The sequence below is a fragment of the Peromyscus leucopus genome, chromosome 1 (assembly GCF_004664715.2).
Source record: "Peromyscus leucopus breed LL Stock chromosome 1, UCI_PerLeu_2.1, whole genome shotgun sequence".
NCBI lineage: Eukaryota > Metazoa > Chordata > Mammalia > Rodentia > Cricetidae > Peromyscus > Peromyscus leucopus.
In genome coordinates, this window is record NC_051063.1 from 124316771 (window position 1) to 124329284 (window position 12514).

Here is a 12514-nt window from a genome sequence, read left to right on the forward strand (position 1 = left end):
GAAAATGACATAAACTTTAATAAAAAGACGGGTTCATTGCCCAGAGCCGCCCCTCTGGCACAGGCTGCCCAGGCCTGCCTGATTCTGCCACTGTGGCAGGAAGGGCGAACCCTAAGCAATCTTCTGATGGCGACTACACCGTACCTTGGGCATTTGACTCCACTCGGAAAGGAACTCCTTGTTGCCCAATGACCTCCAGCCACAGGCCACAACCAGGGTTCAGACCCATCGCTTAGCGGTAAACTCAGCCTAAGGCTTGATGAGCAGAGACGCATACATGCTGGTCTTAGCGCTTCATCTTTTAGTCTTTACCGATCTTTTTGATCTTTACCAAAGAATCTTAGAATGGTGAAGAATTCTTGGTGTCTGTGTTTTGCCTTTTGCAAACAAAGGTCCTGGCCAGAGCTTTTCAAACTGGAACTGGGTGGCAGTCTTTCCATTGGCAATGGTTGAAGGCCATTTGCTCTTTTAGTTGAGTGCTGGGCTTCCCTTCTTTTACCTGTGTTGGACGACGTTGAGGAGTGGGCTGGAATGATGCAGCACTGGTGCAGAAGCAGGGCATAGGCTGAGATTCCCAGCCTTTGCTCCTCTGTGGCCAGAGTTTACCATGGAGGGCAAGGTGCAGCATTCAGTCCATGAGTCACTTCCCTGTCTTTCGGGCTGCAGAAGATAGCCCTGCTTTGGGGTTAAAGTGGGTGGCACTGATCCTGACAGGGCTCGGTTTATGGCTTCTAGCCTTCTGCTGGCTTGACCTTCTGCAGTAGAAACATGGATTCCCACTAAGTTGTGGTACTCATGGAAGAGATGTTCTCACCTCTTTCCCAACTGTGGTCCAATTACACAGAAGACTGGCATCCCAAGCTTCCCTCCAGCATCTTTACCACACGTATTTTATTAGTCTGTTTATATGTCCATTTCCCTGTTAACCTTTGTTGAGGGCTGGGACTGTTTCTGCCATGTCTATCACCAGGGTCACTAGACAGAAGGAAGTAAATAAACGGGTCCACTGCCTTCCCCCATGACTACACTATCAGGAGTGCCACTTTATATCTTGGGATCATCCCAGCTGTAATACTTGCCACTGGGAATTTACACCAGTCAAAGTGACCAAAGCTAGTTTTGTATACTTACGGCCAGTGAGCCTGACTCTAGAGCTGGAAAAATAGTGCTTCCCAGATTTCTTCATTGACAATGAACAGTGGCCAGTGGCTGCTGGATCGCCTATCCAGTTGAAGTTCTTGGGCTGCAGATGGCACCGAGAATGCTGTGCAATTTCGGGATTCGTGCTTGAGAGTGGCCCTAAGATCCTGGGGATCAATTCGTGGGGCCGGAGTGGTTGCAGGAAATGAGGAGGGACCTGTTCTGAGGCGGCCCCTCTCAGGAACACCAGTGGGACCAAATTCACAGGTTGCAGTTCTTGACTGCCCAGCCCGTCCTGGTGAAATCTAGGCTAGAGGAGAAGAGCAGCCCCTTACCATATTTCTTGTGAGGCTGGATAGCGTGTTGGAAGAAATAGGCAACTGAAAAATAGAACAATCTCTTCTAGGCCATAGCCACTGTTTTAACTAGTTACTCTCTGGGGGTTCAACAAAAACAGAGGGCCCAACAGGTTCATTACCAGCCCAGGGAAGAGTGAAAACGGCAGCTGTTTTGTTGCCCAAGACTGTTTACTTAGCTCCCATTGGAGCCAGGTATTGGCAATGCTAGGGCGGTTACACGGAAGCCACTGAGCATGGCGGTGGCCTTGTTACTTGTCAGTCATGAGTTGTGAGTTGCTGCGAAACAGGAATAGAGAGAGCAAGTCTCTTGCCATTGAGAAAGTTGGGAGCTGCACTTTGCTGGCTTGCAATACCAAACCCAAGGGATCCTGGGAACAGACATCATGGAAGCAACAGACCCTCTCCCAGGCTCCAGTGACAGATACCATCACATAAACCTCCTTTGGTGTAACCACCACCATGTGCTGGCATCACAGCCCTTGTTCCCTGGCTTTGTGAGAGGCTTCTCAGGGACCCTCACCCGATACTCATGAAGCTTTCTGTGGCCCCGGTGGCTGGGGTACAGCATGCGCGTGAGCTGCTCTACAATACCCAGGCTTCGGATGAGATTCTCTCTTTGTAACAGGAGCTTCATCCGCTCTAGCTCTTCCTCTTCCACAATGTCCTGAGGCTGCATGGTGTCCAGGTGTGCTGGTAGCAGCTACAAGGCACAGGAGAGAGAGAGGATGTCCAAGATGGGGCTCGAACCATCAGCAAGGATGGCTGCGGGCCCCTGCTCCACGCTACCTCCTTCCCTCCCCAGACCTCACGGTGAGGGTCCCCCAGCTGTCCCTTCTCTCCCCTTCTGTCCCAGAAGGTCAGATTCAGTTTACTAGTTAGGGATTCGTCTCTCTCGAGCAAGGAGAGGACGGGACAGCAGGGACTCCCTTCTCTACTGGTCCCCATTTAGTTTCATGTGAAAAGAGAAGAGCCGCAGCCCCTGACACCTCTTTCTCCCGGTTCCGGTTTCTATAAGCCAAGCTGGTGACAAGGCCGCGTGTTCCGGCTCGGGATCGGCTCTTCTCCCCAGCCGATTCCCCCTGGTTCTGGTCCTTGTTCTCCCTTCGCTTCTTGGTGCCTGGGTTCTCCTGCTGTTCCTGCTTGAGGCGAATCTCTTCCAGCTGCTGCCTGACAAGACACAGCAGTTTCAGACACGGGAGAGGCTGTGCGGGGAGAAGGGGCGAGGGGAAACAGGATGGGCTAATCAAAGGAAATCATGCTGCATGCAGTGTTGGAGCTGACGAGAAGGAACGAGGGAGAGCATAGCAAACACACTAAAGGAAAGACTCATCAAGAATCTGTGCCGGGCCGTGGTGGCGCACGCCTTTAATCCCAGCACTCGGGAGGCAGAGCCAGGAGGATCTCTGTGAATTCGAGACCAGCCTGGGCTGGTTCCAGGATAGGCTCCAAAGCTACCGAGAGAAACCCTGTCTCAGGGAGAAAAAAAAAAAAAAACGGGGGTGGGGGGTGGGGGGGAATCTGTTAGTGGACTGGGATGATAGCTCAGGCAGTGAAGTCCTTGACCTGAAAGAATGATCTGAGTTCAAGCCTCAGAACCTGTGGTTTTTTGTTTTTGTTGTTTTTTAAAAAAGGCCAGATGTGGTAGCACATGCTTGTATCTCAGTACCGGAAGGCAAAAATAGGCAGGTTCCCTGGGACTCCTGCTGGCCAGCCTGCCTAGCCTACTTGGGTGAGTTTCAGGCCAATGAGAGACTCAAAAAAATCAAGTGGCCCAGACTTAGTGGTAGGCACTTTTAGTCCCAGCATTTGGGAAGCACAGGCAGGCAGATCTCCACGCATTTGAGGCCAACCTGGTCTATACAGCAAGTCCCAGGCCAGCCAAAGCTATATATTGAGACCCATTTCAAAAACACAAGACTCTAAAAAATAATAATAACAATACAGAATAAAAAGCAAAGTGGAGCCAGGCAGTGGTGGCACACACCTTTAATCCCAGCACTCGGGAGGCAGAGAGGCAGGTGGATCTTTGTGAGTTCGAGGCCAGCCTGGTCTACAAAGCAAGTTCCAGGAAAGGTGCAAAGCTACACAGAAACCCTGTCTTGGAAAAAAAAAAAAAAAAAACCAACTAAGTGGAGCTGGCAAGATGGCTCAGCTCTTTGGTAAAGGTGCTTTACCAACCTGACCTGACCACCAACCTGACCACCTGAGTTCATTCCCTGGAACCCACATGGCGGAAGGAGACGGTGACTCCTGAAAGTTCTTTTGATTTCCACATGTGCACTGTGTATACATACACATGAAAATAAGTAAATGTAATTTTTACATATTTAAAAATGCACAAACGCCGGGCAGTAGTCATGCATGCCTTTAATCTCAGCACTCAGGAAGCAGAGGCAGGTGGATCTCTGTGAGTTCGAGGCCAGCCTGGTCTACAGAGTGAGTTCCAGGACAGGCACCAAAACTACACAGAGAAACCCTGTCTCGAAAACAAACAAAAATGCACAAACAAGGTAAGCAGCTAGGGAACAACACCCAAGGTTGTCCTCTGGCTTCCACATGCATAGTGTGCACACATACATTGCATACATACACATCATACGTTCAAGTGAAGGCATACATGCATGTTCCTGGACACAGAGGAGAACCTGTTAGAAATCTTTCTCTATTTCTCCTTTCTCAAGTATGTGGCGCCTTCCTCTTCCCCTGCTAGGGAGCAATTCAACTTCAGGACTTGCCCCCAACCCACCTGGACAGAGGAAAATGCAGCCAAGGTACCTGGCACACTCCTCTCTGGCCTTGGAGGCAGCAGTCTCCTGGAAGAGGGAGCCGTTGTGCTTGAAGAAGGGTGCATATTTCTCTGAGTCGGGCCCAGGGTAGATCCGCCGGTAGCCCCCTAGGTGGGAATCTTCATATCGCTCCTGGTCCTGCATGGCAGCCTGGGATGACTCAATCTGCTCTCGCCTATAGAAACCAAGCTTAGGGGAGTCAGAGGAAGGCTGTGAGAATGTTCCGGAGGGAAAAGAATGCTGGCTAAGGCTTTCAGAACCTCCTACTGCCTGCCGGGTCTCCCTGAGCCCTGCCTAGGTAGGGAAGCATCCAAGCTCATGGCTAGCCCCACCATGTACGTAATCATCAAATTAGGTGTGGTTTCCAGAATTTTGATTCTCATCCTAAATTCAGAGTGATCTAGTCATAAACAAACAATCTAGTTACCACAGTCTTTTGGGCTCCTGATTATAAGAGTAATACCAATTCGATGTAGAAAATGTAAAAGAAAGCCAGTTGGTGGTGGCAATGCCTTTAATCCCAGCACTCGGGAGGCAGGAGCAGGCAGATCTCTGTGAGTTTGAGGCCAGCCTGGTCTACAGAGCGAGATCCAGGACAGGCTCCAAAACTACACAGAGAAACTCTGTCTTGAAAAACCATATATATATATGAAAAAAATTAAAGTAGATGTGCCACAGGCTTATAATCCTAACACTGGGAAGTCAGAAGAGCTAGAGTGCGAATCCAGCCTCAGCTTCTTAGTGAGATCAAGGCCAACCAGCCAGCCTCGTGCTCACTGCTGTGAGGCACACAATTCATTCCTAGACTATAAAAAAGAAAAAGCTCTTGTAGTTTTAACATTTGTTTGTCCATTTGCCTGAGACAAGAGCTTGCTAAGTGGCTCAAGCTGGTCTTGATCTTATGACCCTCCTGCTTCTACCTCCTAAGTGCTGGAATTCCAGTCCTGCACCATGACACCAGGATTCCTTTGTTTCTTTAGTCCAGTATTTTCCACACATTTTCCCACTGACAGACACGATTCATTCAGATGTACCACCCCATATTTTGGGGTTATTCAGGGTGCTTACAAATGACCCTTCACCCCCATTCACCACACAAATATTGGAGTGGCTGCTATGTGCCGGTCCCTAACGCTATTTCGAGGAATCAATACACTTTGCCTCTGCATATCAAAATGCAAACAGAGAAAAACAATGCTACTCTCCAGATTAATTCAATTCAATTTTATGTCTCATCAGCAAATTATAATTTCAGTATTAGCAACCTATTATAACCTATTGTAAACCATTTTATAGTGAAAATAGTGAGTGATAAAGAACAACTCAAACAATTTCATATACAACTGAACTGCTTCCTGGATGTCATTGTCGCAAGGATTCTCAGGAACTGGTTTCTAGATGAGCTTTGATACAAAACAGACCAGCCCCCCCCCCCCAAGGCTCAGGCACCTTTGCGGAAGAGGGGATGGAAAGATCATAGAGCCAGAGGTCAGAGAGGACTGGAGCAAATGAAGTCTCTTCTGGACCTAACAGAACAGATGCTCTCAAGAGCTCAGAGCAGCTGTGGGTACCTGCACAGTATCCGCACCAAGTCAATACAGTCAACATTCCAGCGGAGGGGGGAGGGGCTCAGAAGCCCCATCTCTGGATGAGAAACTATTGACAGTTGATGTCTTCCGGGAGGAGAGATAGTCTGTTTTCTTTAAGAGTGTGACTCCTGGTATGTAGACCACACTCCAGTGGACAGCCCCACTCCAATGAGTACACAGACAACACAAACCACACTCAGTGGGTTATTAAAAACAAAACAAAACAAGAAGTTACGATGGTGGATCTGGGAGAAGTTACAGGTTGGGGGGCAGGGGTGAATTTGACCAAAATACACCATATGCATCTATGAAATTCTGAAAATAAATAAAAATAGAAAAAAAAAACCCAACTGGGAGTTATGGTATATCATTAGTTCAAGGCCTGCCTGGGCTACCTGGGCCACTGTATATAGCAAGAACATGTGTCAAAAAAATAAGTGTCAGGCCGGGCGGTGGTGGCGCACGCCTTTAATCGGGAGGCAGAGCCAGGCAGATCTTTGTGAGTTTGAGGCCAGCCTGGTCTACGGAGCAAGATCCAGGAAAGGCACAAAGCTACACAGAGAAACCCTGTCTCGAAAAACCAATAATAATAACAATAATAATAATAATAATAATAATAATAATAATAATGTGTCAGAACTAAACAGCTCCAACCAGCTGACCACACAACATACAGTTCCTTATGTACCTACTGAAGAAAGCTACAGAGTGTGACTTATTTAACAGTCTGGGGATACCAGGAGAAAGGATTTTGTATAAATACATTTAGACCTTCTTAATATTTATTTTTACATGTGAGGATGTTTTGCCTGCCTGTATGACTGTGCACCATGTATGTGCAGTGCCCACAAAGGAGGGGGCCAGATCCCCTAGGACTGGAGTTACAGATGATTTCAAGCCACCATGTAGGTGCTGGGAATTGAACCTAGGTCCTTTGGAATGGCAGCCAGTGCTCTTAACCGCTCAGCCATCTCTCCAGCCCCACATCTAGACTTGTATTTTTATTTATTTTTTATTTTTTGGTTTTTCGAGACAAGGTTTCTCCGTGTAGTTTTGGTTCTTGTCCTGGATCTCGCTCTGTAGACCAGGCTGGCCTTGAATTCACAAAGATCCGCCTCCTGAGTGCTCGGATTAAAGGCGTGCACCACCAAGACCCGGCTCATCTAGACTTTTAAATGCTTGTACAAATATAAATATACAATAGTAACATGAGTCAGCTGAAAACTGATTCACTGCAGGAGAGGGGCATGAAAAAGACTACTCAATGTATTTTTTAAAAATATGTCTCTAGAATATGTAGTGTATTATCTATGCAAAAATTTTTTTTCAGCTAATTAGCTCCTTCTCTCAGGAAAGTAATAACAAAGCAGTTAAGTTGCACAACTAAACACCTACCAGGACCTGCAGAATGGGTCAATGGATAATGATACTTGTGGCCAAGCCTAAGGACCTGAGTTCAATCCCCATGCTCCAACATGGTGGCAGGAGAGAACCAACTACCACATGTTGTCCTCTGACCACGGGTCTGGCATGGCCCAGTACACACACACACACACACACACACACACACACACACACACACACCACACACACAAAACATGTGCTAAATAAGCCGGGCGGTGGTGGCGCACGCCTTTAATCCCAGCACTCGGGAGGCAGAGGCAGGCGGATCTCTGTGAGTTCGAGGCCAGCCTGGGCTACCAAGTGAGTCCCAGGAAAGGCGCAAAGCTACACAGAGAAACCCTGTCTCGAAAAACCAATAAATAAATAAATAAATAAATAAATAAATAAATAAATAAATAAATAAATAAATAAATAAACTGGACATAGTGATGCACACCTTTAATCCCAGCAACTGGGAGGCAGGGGCCGGTAGATCTCTGTGAGTTTGAGACCAACCTAGTCTACATATCTAGTCCCAGGCCAGGCAGAGACCTGTCTCAAATAAACAAATATCTATTAGATACTGGACACACCTGGCTTCTCGTGGCTGTTGGTGGCATGGGAAAAGCCGCTCCTTGACTCGACGCTTGTCCTCTTCGATCACCTTCTTTTTGTCACAGCCCCGGAGGTTGACAAGGTTCATGGCATCACAGAGAAGTGCATCTTTCACCTCTCGATCCAGGCGAGAGTCTGTGGTGAAGCTTGGGGAGTGGTTTACCTGCCGAGAGGAGTCCTTATTGTCCCTTTCCTAGACCACCTGAGCAGGGGTTGGTCTGTTGTAGGTCTAGTCTGGGGAGAAACCGCTCCCTCCTGTGGCCTGAGCCGACACCTGAGGAGAGATCTGACCCATCTATGGGCTAGTGAGAGAAAGCCAGACAACTTGACTGCTGACACAGGGTCCTGAAGGGCTAGACTCACTCAGGGAGCACTAGGGAGTCCTGAACATGGATTGCTATGTTGCTTGCTTGCTTGCTTTCCTTGGGTTTTTGAGACTGGGTTTCATAGAATCCAGGCTAGCCTCAGATTCACTATGTAGCTGAGGCTCATTCTGAAATCATAATCCTCCTTCTTCCGCTTCCCAAGCACTAAGATTACGGACATGCCCAGTTTGAACTACTACTGTAGAGGGCAAAGACCACCAGTGTTTGTCTTGGTAAATGAGAAAATCTTACGCTGTCACCTGGTTCTTGCCCACCCTGAGACTTCTACCTCCCTGTCCTCCCTATTCTACCGTGTGAGTACACTCCTCCCAGGGTGAGGCCTCTGACTGTGGCCTTGGCAAGTTGAGGAGAGAAGTCTTACCTCTAGAAGCCAGGGTTTGAGCTTGTGGTCCAGTAAGATGTCAAAACCCAGGATCTCAAAGCAGGCACATGTACCTCCACACAGATATTGGGGGAAACAGGTTCGGTAGTTGTGGCGAAGAACAGAGTGGGCTGAGATGATGGTTTTGATGATGATGTCCTCGATGTCCCCCCACAGCTCTCGGGGGTCATAGCTGTGCTCTCGCAGCCAGGCATTGAGTGTCGACAGCTTCCTATGAGGCCCAGTGCTCAGAGGAAGACCGATTTCCATGCCAGCAAGGCCTGGCTGCAGGCAGGAGGCTCCCTGACGTTAACCCCAATTCGGTGTTTGGGACCCTGGGCTTCAAAGGGCTGCTAGTAGCTGGGAGCTGGGATTAGTTACTAGGGCCCTAGGTGGTTGAGTCTGCACTTAAGAGCTCGGACACAGGACTAGGGTCTTCAAAATCAGAGACTCCTGAGAAATCAGCTTCCCAAGAGCCAGTTGGGTTTCATGGGCTCCTGAGACTGTGGGACTAAAGGCAGAGGAAGCAAGGGAAAACAGAATAGGGGATACCTCTTACTGCCCACAGCATCATCCCGGACAAAATTCTCATTGTGTTTATTGATCGCATAGTTGGTCAGGTGCATGCACACATCCTCCTGTGAAGTGAATGGCCCGGTATTGGCTCACCCTGCCTCTGTGTGGCCTCTCCAGCTCTTTGGTGCCTTCTTATTACCCACTGCTCCGCCCCAAGATTGCTCATCACCTGGCCCTCTTCACCAGGGACTGTCCTGTATGATCCTGGTCACTTCAGACAGAACCTTTCCTTGGTCACCACCCAGCAAGGGCTCCCCCGGGTGCTATGACTCTCACTGGCTCCCTCCCTTGGTCATGGCTGGCAATGACAAATTTTCCTACCATGCTTGTCCCTAGAAGCAAGGCACTCATGGCAATGAAGGAGAAGAGGGGGCCACCCTGCCTCCTCACCAGGTTGTTATGGCTAGGTTCCACATACGGCATGGTGGCAAAACGGGCCAGGCCTTCCTCATACATGAAGATCCGGAGAGGGTCACAGGAAGTGATCAGAACATAGATTCGCATGTCAAACTTGAAGCCATCAATGAGGAAGGGCTAAGAGCACGCAAACCCAGAGGGAATACTAATGAACTTCTAAAGTGCGTATTACATGCAATATATGGTTATTACAGGTGCTTCCACTATATAACACATTGAATCCTCACAATAATCATACAAAGCAGTAACTGTTGTTATTCTTTTTTAACAGTGAGGAAATAGTACCAAGGAAAGGGCCAGATAACTGCCCAAGATCATGTGTCTGGGATACGGGAAAGCTGTGAGTCAAACCAAGGCTGGCTAGCTCCGAACAATGGCTACAGTCTGTAAGATGATAAGGACAGCAGAGAGGGCACAAGCCTATAATTGACATCTGCCCTGATGTACAAGGGATAAGGCATCCCAGTGTGGGGAAAGGCCTGGGGGCTCCGAGGTGGCCTTCACCTTGGTGATGTACTGCTGGCAGATCATATGCTCTCCTGGCTTGATTTCCTTAGGGGTTCTGGTGATAAAGATGCCACGCCCCTGACAGCCGCTATCTGGCTTGCAGATATAAGTGCGGGTTTTCCGCTGACGACCGTAGGCCTGGAAGTCCCCATAGCTACATGCAGAGAGAGGCTGGTCAAAGGGTTTCTGTGCACCCTGACTGTCCTGGGACCCCCATGGCCATCTTCCTGTTATCTATTTCCAGGCTCTTCTTGGAGCACTTAGCCTTGGACCCACTTCTGCTTTGGCCAGCTGAATTTTTTTTTTTTTTTGAGACAGTCTTTCTTTGTAGCCCTGGCTAGCCTGTACTTGCTATGTAGACCAGGCTGGCCTCAAACTTACAGAGATCCACCTGCCTCTGCCTCCCGAGGACTGGGATTAAAGGCGTGCGCCACCACCCGGTCAGCTGAATCTTTCTTGGTCCAGTTCCAACCCTCTTAAACACGTCTGGGTCACAAGACCACAGAGAGTGACTCCTTACCCTGCCCCCAGGATCTCGGCTCACTCACTCTGCAGGGAGACACCAGGTTCGAGGGAAGATGTTGTACTCGGTAGGGTAGAGCTTCTGCATGCGGTTGAGGTTCCGAGCCAGCAGATCTTTGCGGCAGATTTCTGTCATGCCAGGGAAGTGGTTGATTTTCTGAAACAGAGTCAGTTGGTTATACTGCCCCCGGGAGTACGTGGCAGTTCCTAGGACCTGGGCATCCCATGGAGCCATGGAAAGGGACTGGAAAGGAAAGGAAGTCCCAGGGGAGGATGGCACTGTATCTAGTCAGCAAGGGTGAAACCGGAGGCTTCCATAAGGCAGGTGGGAAGTCACTCCATGGCCTCTCCCCAGTAGACATTTACAGCAAGGCTGAGAAAGGAGAGGACAGCTAGAAAAGTGTAGACTAGCCAGGACCTTGTGCTTTCCAGCCACCATCTCACATCCTTGGTCCACCAAGATAAGGCTCAGTGATGGAGTGTTTGATCAGTGGGCATGAGGTCCTAGGTTCAGTTCTCAGCAACACACACACACACACACACACACACACACACACAAACACACACTTTCAAAAGAAGAATGATACATGATAACACAAAGAAATAATAAGAAACGCATCTCCATGAAGACACAGAGGAGAAAAGGAAACCAAAAGGACTGTAGGGAATGCACGCCACAGCACCCAGAGACCACACGGCACGAGAGGGGGTCTGCTGGGGCCCTTAGCTGTTCTACCCTGCGGGGATGGAAGGCAGAAGCATGAGACAGCAGAGTGCATCCAGCTGCCTTCCTTAGCCACTAGCTGTGTGAACTCTGTGTTCTGAGCCTTCCTGTCCTCTTTTTAACATACCGCTCTCTGCCACTCAGGCATGCTAAGGATTCAATGAAGAAGCAATATAAAAACACCTAACAGCATCTGGCTGATACACAGGAATCCCTTGGTAAAAGCTGTTAATCAGTAACCCCCATCTGACAGCAGCTCCCTGCATTCTTTGCAGCTTCTCCAGCATTTAGAGCAGTTACTCTCTCCTGGGCTCCCTTTCTCGACTCCCCTAGAGAAGCCTGCAGACCCTTCTTAATTAGTCACGTACTGCATAGCGACATTTCAGGTAAGGACAAAGCACAGACCAAATGGTGCTCCTAGAAAACCTCATCACCTAGCGACTGGACAGACATTTGTTTACTGCACTTGCGGTGTTCCCGCGAGGAAATCGCCCACCAACCCATTCTTTACCTGCGAATCCTCATCATTAAGCCACACATGACTTCACCAGACATGATGACACACTGTCTTGCTTTTTGTTGTTTTGAGTCAGGGTATTGATAGACAGCCCAGGATAGATAGCCTCAAAAACCTCATCCTCGCCGGGCGGTGGTGGCGCACGCCTTTAATCCCAGCACTCGGGAGGCAGAGCCAGGTGGATCTCTGTGAGTTCGAGGCCAGCCTGGACTACCAAGTGAGTCCCAGGAAAGGCGCAAAGCTACACAGAGAAACCCTGTCTCGAAAAACCAAAAAAAAAAAAACAAAAAAAAAAAAACCTCATCCTCTTGACTCAGCGTGCTGACTGCTGGGATTACTGTCCTGTACCACTATACCATGCCCAGCCCCATGCATACGATTGTTGGCTGGCTCTCTCTCCTGCCCTCCCCTTCTCTGTCGTGTGTGTGTGTGTGTGTGTGTGTGTGTGTGTGTGTGTGTGTGTTTCTTTTGTTTCTTTTTTGAGGCTGGGTCTTATGTAGATGGCCTTGAGATCCTCCTGCTCCTGGTTTCCACCCCCCAAGTGCTGGGATCACTGGTGTATATTACCACCTTTGGCTCTTCCACACTCTCTTGGTAGATGTGTGATGCTAAGCTGCTTAGATACTAAACCA

At 48.9% G+C, this 12514-nt stretch overlaps 1 protein-coding gene across 3 annotated transcripts in view; it reads right to left on the reverse strand.

Moving 5' to 3' along the window:
- LOC114696185 (tubulin polyglutamylase TTLL13) overlaps positions 1–12514 on the reverse strand; it is a 23352-nt gene continuing 10838 nt past the window's right edge. For all 3 annotated transcript variants that reach the window (XM_037198043.1, XM_037198041.1, XM_037198040.1), the window contains exons 5-15: positions 10668–10798; positions 10117–10273; positions 9586–9729; positions 9172–9257; positions 8620–8851; positions 7851–8035; positions 4275–4460; positions 2486–2666; positions 2020–2199; positions 1132–1450; positions 1–755 (exon numbers count right to left, since the gene is read on the reverse strand). In XM_037198043.1, the coding sequence (XP_037053938.1) occupies positions 496–755; positions 1132–1450; positions 2020–2199; positions 2486–2666; positions 4275–4460; positions 7851–8035; positions 8620–8851; positions 9172–9257; positions 9586–9729; positions 10117–10273; positions 10668–10798 (2061 nt within the window). In that variant the 3' untranslated portion in view covers positions 1–495. The remainder of the gene's footprint in view (positions 756–1131; positions 1451–2019; positions 2200–2485; positions 2667–4274; positions 4461–7850; positions 8036–8619; positions 8852–9171; positions 9258–9585; positions 9730–10116; positions 10274–10667; positions 10799–12514) is intronic.